This window comes from Eurytemora carolleeae, unplaced genomic scaffold, assembly GCF_000591075.1.
Source record: "Eurytemora carolleeae unplaced genomic scaffold, Eaff_2.0 scaffold815, whole genome shotgun sequence".
In the NCBI taxonomy this organism is placed as follows: Eukaryota; Metazoa; Arthropoda; class Copepoda; order Calanoida; family Temoridae; genus Eurytemora; species Eurytemora carolleeae.
In genome coordinates, this window is record NW_019396867.1 from 364 (window position 1) to 9,801 (window position 9,438).

At 36.2% G+C, this 9,438-nt stretch overlaps 1 protein-coding gene across 1 annotated transcript; it reads left to right on the top strand.

Moving 5' to 3' along the window:
• Nucleotides 1-545: 545 nt before the first annotated feature.
• LOC111709550 (uncharacterized) lies at nt 546-2,843 on the top strand. Its single transcript, XM_023483277.1, has 2 exons — nt 546-674; nt 866-2,843. The coding sequence occupies exon 2, from the start codon at nt 1,130-1,132 to the stop codon at nt 2,570-2,572; it is 1,443 nt and encodes a 480-aa protein (XP_023339045.1). The 5' UTR covers nt 546-674; nt 866-1,129; the 3' UTR covers nt 2,573-2,843.
• Nucleotides 2,844-9,438: the final 6,595 nt, after the last annotated feature.

Consider the following 9,438-nt stretch of genomic DNA (forward strand, 5'->3'; position numbering starts at 1 on the left):
TAATCCCGGAGTTGTCAAATTTAAAGAGTTTCAGGTCGTCTTTAACGTCTTATCTATTGAGGGTAACCCTGTATAACATGTTGTTACATATATCAAACTATCGAAAGTATTTCTAAAATTGTATTCGTAAATTTGTAATTTCGTTTTTCTAAATACTTTTAGTAAGTTCAATATTACATGCAACATGTTAGGATGTTTTATATAAGTTAAGTAACCCACCCTGTCTACTGCATGTATAGGGTTACCCAGAAAGAATGAGCCTGCAGAGACGACTTATGGTCTTATTCTTTGTGGGTAACCCTGTATAAATTGGAACTGAGTTCTTGCCACAAACTTAAAGTTTCTAATCCAAATATCTTTGCAACAGACCTTTGATATTTCAAAATGTGAATTCTGTTCTTTTAAGTAATCAAGTTTGAACTATCAAAGATATATACCACCAGGTTGCAATAGTAGGAATAAGAAAATGTGAGGTTTCTGACAAAAATTCCAAATTTTTTTCAAGATTATTTTATTCTCAAAAAAAAAATTATTTTTAATATTTCAGAAGTGTGAGTTTTATTTCGGAGGATGGTACTGAGTGGGGTCCCTATCAAAGGATTGCTACAACCTATGACAACATCAACATTAAAGTTGTAAATTTTGGCCTGGAAGCTCCCCCACCCTTTCAGACGGTAAATATTTATGTTTAAATCTGTAATCAAATAGATTTCTGTATATATCTGATCAAGAAGGAACCGTTTGTTTTTGGTGGATCGAATTTCATCTAAGTTTAAGTTTTATTGAGATATAACTGTTATTGGATGGGATCAAGTGCCGATTCATTTTCCATCTGATCATCAATCAATTAATCAATCTGTTACAGGGGACACAGTGGAGGTACAAGATAGCCTGGCATGTGCCGACCAGCTCAGCAATTCTACAGGCTGGACTCATTATATCAGCCCCAAAACAGGAGAGAAGCATAAACATTAAGTTCTGGTCCAGTTCAGATAGTTCATCTGACTTTGTGACCTCTCAGCACCCGCTAGCTCTCTATGTGGCGGTCAACCGGGATCTTGCCCCCGTGCTGAACGCCCAAGTGGTCATTTCTGTCACTGTTCTAACAGAAAACTCCACAGAGTTAAAAATGCCACCATTTAATTTATTCGATAATGGAAACGGAGATCCCGATATCCAAGGTAGTGATGGCATATATTCTCGGTATATGACCGAGTATCCAGCCATTGGTCGATACATATTTACCGTTACGGTCTCTGATAACAGCGGAGAAGCTGTTTATGTGACAAAGGCATTGAATGTTACTGAAAGATCTTCTGGAAGCTTCTTGAAGTTTTCAAATGAAGAGCTTAAATCAATGGGAGTATTCAGTCGAATGTTTAATATTCCTGGCCTAAATTTGCTGCAGGTTCCAACTTCCGATGACATTGATAGAATGCCTCCTGGAAAAGTTGGAGATCTTCAAATTGATGTTCTTCCCGCATCCATGAGCCTTCTAGCCACCTGGACAGCTCCTGGAGATAATTATGATTCTGGAATAGTCCAGGGCTACATATTCTTCTTCTCAAACTCTATCAGTGAACTTTTAGATCCAACTCAAGATGCTCCAATCCTACTGGAGCTTGATAGGTCAGATACAGCTGGGGTTCACACCAGCTTCCAGTTTAAATTTAGCTACGTTGAAGAGCAGTATTATATTGGTATAGTTGGGATAGATGCTGCAAATAATACCGGGAAGATGTCTAATATTATTCCTGTAATCATGCCAACCATCATTGCAGATTCCAGTAAGACAGTTGAAGACAGGTCTGTTGAGATGTCTTTAGAAGAAACAGACAGTGATTGGACCATGATTGGAGCATTATGCGGAGCTATTCTTCTTCTTGGACTTTTCCTTCTTGCGGGAATTATCTACTTTTTGAAATTTGCCAAACCAAAGAAACCCATTGTTATCCCAGTGCATGGCAGGGATGATGGCACTGACAGCAACTGTAGCACTGATTCTAAAAACACCAGCAGTCATAGGTTGATGCCAGACATTACAACAGTAGCTGGGACCCTCCCTTTATTTCAGGCTCCACCCAGCACCCTCCCTGACTCCACCCCCACCTACTGGTCAGCTACACAGCTACTCACAGAGCATGAACAGCGAGCGCTTAATCTTTCCTACAGCGCTATCCACAGTCCTATGGAGACCATTAGGGAGGAGTATATTGGATATCCAGAGGAATTCCCTGAATCCTCGAGACATGATCCGGGGATCACAAATTTGGGATTTAGTCGGAACAACAACGGTACTCCCATCCATGGAGTCTTTACAACTCGGGAAGGATCAATAAGATCCGGTAAATACAGGCTTGAACCTGAGGATCCAAGCCATGATCGACATAGTGCCGCTAGTTCAAATCTCTCAGAATCTGTCATCTCTGTCGGATCAAATCTCTTCCGCAGTATGGGCAGTACTGAACCTGAGGGAGAACCTGTACGGTACAGTACAGCTGTTCAAACTACGGCACCTAGTACTACTGCATCCATGCGGTACAATCGTACACGAAATGTGAGTCTAGTCTAAAGATAAAGCCAAATCAAATAACTCTGATAATAAGATGAAATTGAAGATCTATTCAATGTCCCTTTCAACTCCAATTCAACTCAAAACATTAAAAATGATGATCTATCTGTACTGCAATATTGGAATAATAGTTAATAAACTTTTTAGGAATTTGAACTGCAACCCTATGTGAACCTAAATAAGGGTTCCTTGTTCTTAAATGTGTAGCTTTCTGCAGTTGATAATACTAAGCTATATACTAGTACTTTTAAATAAATGATTCTAATAGCCAGTGCCTGTACAAATTAAGCTAAATTTTGTTTATATCGTACTTTATAAATAGAAAACACAGTGGTTACAACAATGCCCATTTTTAGACCAACACTATTTATATTGTTTTTCAACTTCTTAGTTTAGTTACAGGATAAAGAAATAAGAAACTAATTTTGGTTTGATTACGTCTTTCACTTTATTTTGGGGACCCCTTTATTTAAAATATGTAAGTGTTTAATTATTTAATTTTTAAACGATCTGATCTCTGTTTTGAAGCAAACGAAATATTATCGTTATTCAACTAGTTTAAATTTTATTTGTTAAAGGGAGTGTTCGCGAAAAATAAAAGGGGGTATAGGCTTAATGCGATAAAAAAGCGCTTTTGATCGCTTCTGATCTTACTTCTATCTGTTGCGTCTATAAAGAGAAAATTGTTAAAGACAACAAATANTTTTCCCTTCCTAATTCAGCTGAGGAGAAAATTATCCTTCTTTCGCCTTTTCTCCTTAGTCTTCTTCTCCTCTTTTTTTTTGTCTATTCCCCTCTTTCTCTCCATACTTCTTTTCTTCTTATTTTCCTCTCCTACTTTTGCTTTTTCTCCTTCTCTCCTTTGTTCTTTCTCTAGCTACTTCTCTCCCTTCTTCTCTCCCTTCTTCTCTCCCTTCTTCTTATCCCCTTCATCCTTCATTTCAATTTTCCTTTCTTACCTCTTTTCTCCCCCCCCCTTTCCCCTTCCTCCTTTTCCCCTCCTTCCCTCTTCCCCTATACCCCATCCTTTTCTCACGCTTCCCCCCCCCCTTCATTATCCCTCCCCCTTGTCTTATTGCTAAGATATGCATACATGCTTAAAATATTTGAATACAGGCAAAGGATATTACGCGTCTTGTATATCTCAAGTTTTTTTACAAGAATAATCTAAACGATTGTGATGCAAAAATGGGCTTGGCCTTTTTACTGGCCTACAGTGAGAAGGCTTGGTTTAGACTCATGTATATACCGATAAAGCCAAAACTAGGCATTAAACAATTATGGGTTTATTTTAAAAAAGGTTTTTCATAAACTTTTTTATCTTGATATTTGAGGTGTAAACAACCCTCCTGATATTTGTCTGTAAAATCAACATTTAAGAATGCATTGTTGGCCAGTCGTCCATCAAGAATTCATTAAATATTGAGCACAACATTTCAGTCAGCAACAGAGTAAAATCACTCTTTTTTCGCCTAAACATTATTTTTTCTTCTCTTCAATTTCTTTTTTATTATATTCTTTTTTCTCATGCTCGATAATCTCTCTTTTTCGTGTTTTCTTTTACATTTTAGTCTTTTTTATTCGATTCTTCCCGGATTTTATTAATTGTTTTGTTATCAAATATATTCTGAAATGTCCGACTCTTTGATCCATTGAAATATCAAATTCTGTAAAAAAAATGTTTAACTTTCAAATATAATGATTATGGATGAAACGGTTCCTGTAATTGCCTTGGTTCTTCATATTTTTTTATAGAAAATCTATCTATCTATCTATCTATATCTATCTATCTATCTATCTATCTATCTATCTATCTATCTATCTTTATATTTATCTATCTATCTATCTATCTATCTACCTATTTGTAGGGATGAGTCTAGTATCCCCCCCTGCTGTTATACTGCTATCTAATATCCATATACAATACAACCAAACAACCATTATTTCAACATCTAATTACATCCTTGATGTTTGATCAAGGATCTTGGGGCTTTATGGGCAACCCCCAGAGAAAACATGGAGGATAAAAATACATCTGTTAACCCTTCATGTAGATTTTACATTTATCCTGACATAACATAATATTTTGCATGATGACATGTTGTGAACACCTACACCATAACAAGTTCTCGAAACGTATCTATCCAGGCCCAACCCATCCGCTATCAAAGTCAACCAGGACACGATCCACACGGTTACAATTCCCGCTAACTATCAACGCCACTATCACTGGGCTTGATCTCTGTAGCCATCAAACCAAGCTATTAATCCAGGCTATAAATGCCACATAGGGACACAAGCGTAGCTATCCAACGAGCTATTAATAATAGCTTGTTGGATAGTTACGCTTGTGTCCCTATGTGGCATTTAGAGCTATTAATTCAGTGTTCTTAAATGCCATACAGGGACACAAGCCTAGCTTTCCAACAAGACATATATCGATCCCAAATGTTGGGACGATCCAATGCTCTAAATGCCACACAGGGACACAAGCCTAGCTATCAAACAAGCTATATATCAATCCCAAATGATGGGGACGATCCGCTCTAAATGACACATAGGGACACAAGCCTATAGCTATCACATAAGCAATTTAATGATCCTTAATGATGGGGACGATCCGACCTGTTTTTATCAAAACAGGATTTCAGGATTACTCTCTCGCAGTAAACAGTACGGAGCTGAGTTACTCTATAAAGTAGCTTTATTCAAATATTAACATAATAACAATTCCTACGTCGTTATCTATATCACATGGTTAAGACAATCATATTACGTATTTACCGCACAGTTAAAGTTTAATGTACGTATTTATAAGATTAGCTAGAATAGATATAACGTAGTTAAGCTATTTCCACAAATGTTTATATTGTAATTTAAGTATATCACATGATTTTAATCTAATCATGCTACGTTTTCAATTGAAACACAGTTAGTTTCAATGCCTAAAGTCATTTTGTCTACTACATAAATTATTAATAATGTACAACGTACTGCAGGCTTACAGAATATCATGTTTACACGATATTTATTACAGACAGACGAAAATGAGAATGATAAGGATGAGAGGAGAAAATGATGATGAGAGGAAAAAACGATGATGAGAGAAGAAAATGAGGATGAAAGAAGAAAATGAGGATGAGAGGAGAAAATAAGGATAAGAGGAGAAAATGTGGATAAGAGGAGAAAATGAGAATGAGAGAAGAAAATGAGAATGAGAGTAGAAAATGAGGATGGGAGGAGAAAACGAGGATGAGAGGAGAAAATGAGGATGAGAGGAGAAAATAAGGATAAGAGGAGAAAATGAGGGTAAAAGGAGAAATTGAGAATAAGAGGAGAAAATGAGAATGAGAGTAGAAAATGAGGATGGGAGGAGAAAACGAGGATGAGAGAAGAAAACGAGGATGAGAGAAGAAAATGCGGATGAAAGAAAAAAATGAGGATAAGAGGAGAAAATAAGGAAAAGAGGAGAAAATGAGGGTAAAAGGAGAACATGAGGATGTGAGGAGAAAACGAGGATGAGAGGAGAAAATGAGGATGCAAGGAGAAAATAAAGATGCAAGGAGAAAATGAAGATGCAAGGAGAAAATCGGGATGAGAGGAGAAAATGAAGATGCAAGGAGAAAATGAAGATGCAAGGAGAAAATGAAGATGCAAGGAGAAAATCGGGATGAGAGGAGAAAATGAAGATGCAAGGAGAAAATGAGAATGAGAGGAGAAAATGATAATGAGAGGAGAAAATAAGAAATTAGGAGTCAAGAAAATTAAGTTGTGAGATTAAATGAAGATTTAAGAAAAAAATCTGAATTTCAATTGAGGATAATATTAAGATGAGAAAATTCAATAAAAGAGAATTTGAAGTAAAAACAAGAATATACCTGAAGGTATAAGAGTTGACATGAAGATGACGTGTGCAGAAGAAAATGAAAAAAATAACCCGCTGACAAAGATCAAAGATGTTCGTGTTTTACAAGACTAGGCTAGAAAGATAGATAGATAGATAGATAGATAGATAGATAGATAGATAGATAGATAGATAGATAGATAGATAGATAGATAGATAGATAGATAGATAGATAGATAGATAGATAGATAGATAGATAGATAGATAGATAGATAGATAGATAGATAGATAGATAGATAGATAGATAGATAGATAGATAGATAGATAGATAGATAGATAGATAGATAGATAGATAGATAGATAGATAGATAGATAGATAGATAGATAGAAAAGATGATTTGGTTAAAACTGAACCCACTCGACGCCCTTCAACCCAGCAAGGGATATTTTTACTGATTTTCCCGAGGGTGGGAGGGCACATCTTATCACTGAAAAGGGAAGTGGGGGGGAGACGACTCTTATCACTGTGGATTTTGGGAGGGCACATCTCATTACTGAGGAGGGAGGGAGGGCAAACCCCATCACTGTGTAGAGTGGGAGGGCACATCTCATCCACGAGGAGGGACGAGGAGGGGGGAAGCGCAAAACTCATCAATGAGGAGGGAGGGAGGGCACATCTCATCACTGAGGAGGGAGGGAGGGCAAATATCATCAACGGGGAGGGATGAGGGATGGAGTGCCAATATCATCTTTGAGAAGGGAGGGAGGGCACATCTCATCACCGAGGAGAGAGGGAGGGAGGGAAAATCTCATCACTGAGGAGGGATGGAGGGCAAATCTCATTACTGAGGAGGGAGGGAAGGCAAATCTCATCACTGAGGAGGTAGGGAGGGCAAATCTCATCACTGAGGAGGAAGGGAGGGCAAATCTCATTACTCAGTAGGTAGGGAGGGCAAATCTTATCACTGAGAGGGAAGGGAGGGTAAATCTTAGAACTGTGTACTTAGGGTAAGGGAGAGGTGGCAACTGTCAGTCACAACTCTCAATTTAACTTTTGGTGTTGGGACAAATACATATGTTTGAATACGTGAAAATGCATTCTTTGGTACAGTCTGGCATTTAGGCTTTTTTAAAATAATTTACAACAGACCTATTCATAAATAAAACCTTTACACGAAACAACACGTCTTTTATCTTTTTAAAACTAATTTTAAGACTTGCGTTGCAATTAAAGCAAACTATTATTATTTATTAATGATTCAAACAAAATAATATACAATCAATAAATACATTAATGACCTCTCTTAACAACCCCAAATAAATATGTAAAGATGCAAAGTTACAATCTTTAAGAGAGATAAGGGGGGGGGCTGAGGGGGCTTTAGGGATTAAGTAAAACTTATATTTGCATTTTTTATTATAACCTCTTGAGATTCATTATTTGACTTTCCTATTTTTCTCTCTTCAAATTATGCTCTTAACTTTGACTTTTATAAGTAGCTAGATGGATAAAAGGAAGTTAGGTTACATTTAGGGACCCACTTATAACTAAATAAGTACTGAATAAGAGTGTCAACTTATTCTCCAGGGGAAGAAAGTTCCAAACTGTGATTTGGCCCAAACCTGACACTGACTTTCAGGTTTGGGCCAAATAAGCAAAATTATTTTTTTTAATTGTTTATATTAGTCAATTTAAGTTGAGAAGTAAAAACCGTCTGCAGAACAGTTAAGGCTACATTTGTATAACAAAAATTGATTACTGCACCCCTACAAATAAATAAACTTCAATTTTTGATGATTATTGATTTCATTTTAGAACATTTCACATTTTTGAAGCAAGTACAAAGTTTGGGCGCAAAACACGTTTTGGAACATGTCGCGATTTATATATATATATATATATATAAATAACAGCAATAACCAATCTTAATAAACAATAGAACATATTCTAGTCTTATTTTAAGAAGATAATATATATTTATATATATACATATATATATATATATTCCTTACTCCTCTTTTATGGATTCTTTAATCCCTTTAATCCAGGATTAGTCGAGAGCAGCAGAATATATAATAATCAGATACCTTAGAACTATACAGACAAAACATTAATTATTATAAGTATTATAATCTTTAATAATTTTAGGACAAAAAATTTGTTTCTTTTGGGAACTTGAAAAGATTCAGGCTTAATTTTTTTATTTTTATTTAAGACGTTTTGCAACAACAATTTCACTTTCTGAATAATGTTTTTTGTAAATAATATCTTAAACACTCCCAAAAAAATATAGTTTAAATAAGAACTGTAAAGTAATGATACCCTTAGAAGCTTTGGCTAAATTATATATATCCATGTTTTGTAGTTCAAAACTTATTATTTTCATTTGTGGGTTTTCTCTAAATATCTGACTTGCGCTTATCTTGCCTCAGAAACAATGGATAAATTAACTGAATTAAATATTTTTCAAGATGACTATATCTTTTACATTATTCATCAGATTAAGGTTTCAGGGAATCATTGTTAATGATGGGTCACTTAAAATTACGTTTACAGATCTGCAGTTAAAGAAGTGCTTGTTATTTCTTATCTGTCTACAAGTTTTGACCTTTTATGAAATGATAGAAACTAAATTGTCCGTAAACTCGGGGCGCATTTTTCCCCGCGAGATAATTCGAAATGGGGATAAATTGGTCTCTTCACGTTTTTTCCCGACATATTTGTGATGCTAGAGGGCGGGGGGGGGATGGGTCAGGTCACGACTTATGCAATTTTTCCGCTGCAAAATCAACCATTTTGCTGTCACATCTTTAAACTTTTGCGGCAAAAGCGCGCGCGCTGGGGGGTTGAGGACGTATCTGCAAACATGCGCGCAGACCTACAACAGAGTGCACACTGCACTCGCCTGAACGCACGTAAATATTATTAAATAAACTCTTTTCCGCTATTTCTAAGATTACTGTAGCATGAATTATAATGTATAGATGTATAATGTGCTTACCGGTTATTAATGTGCGCGGA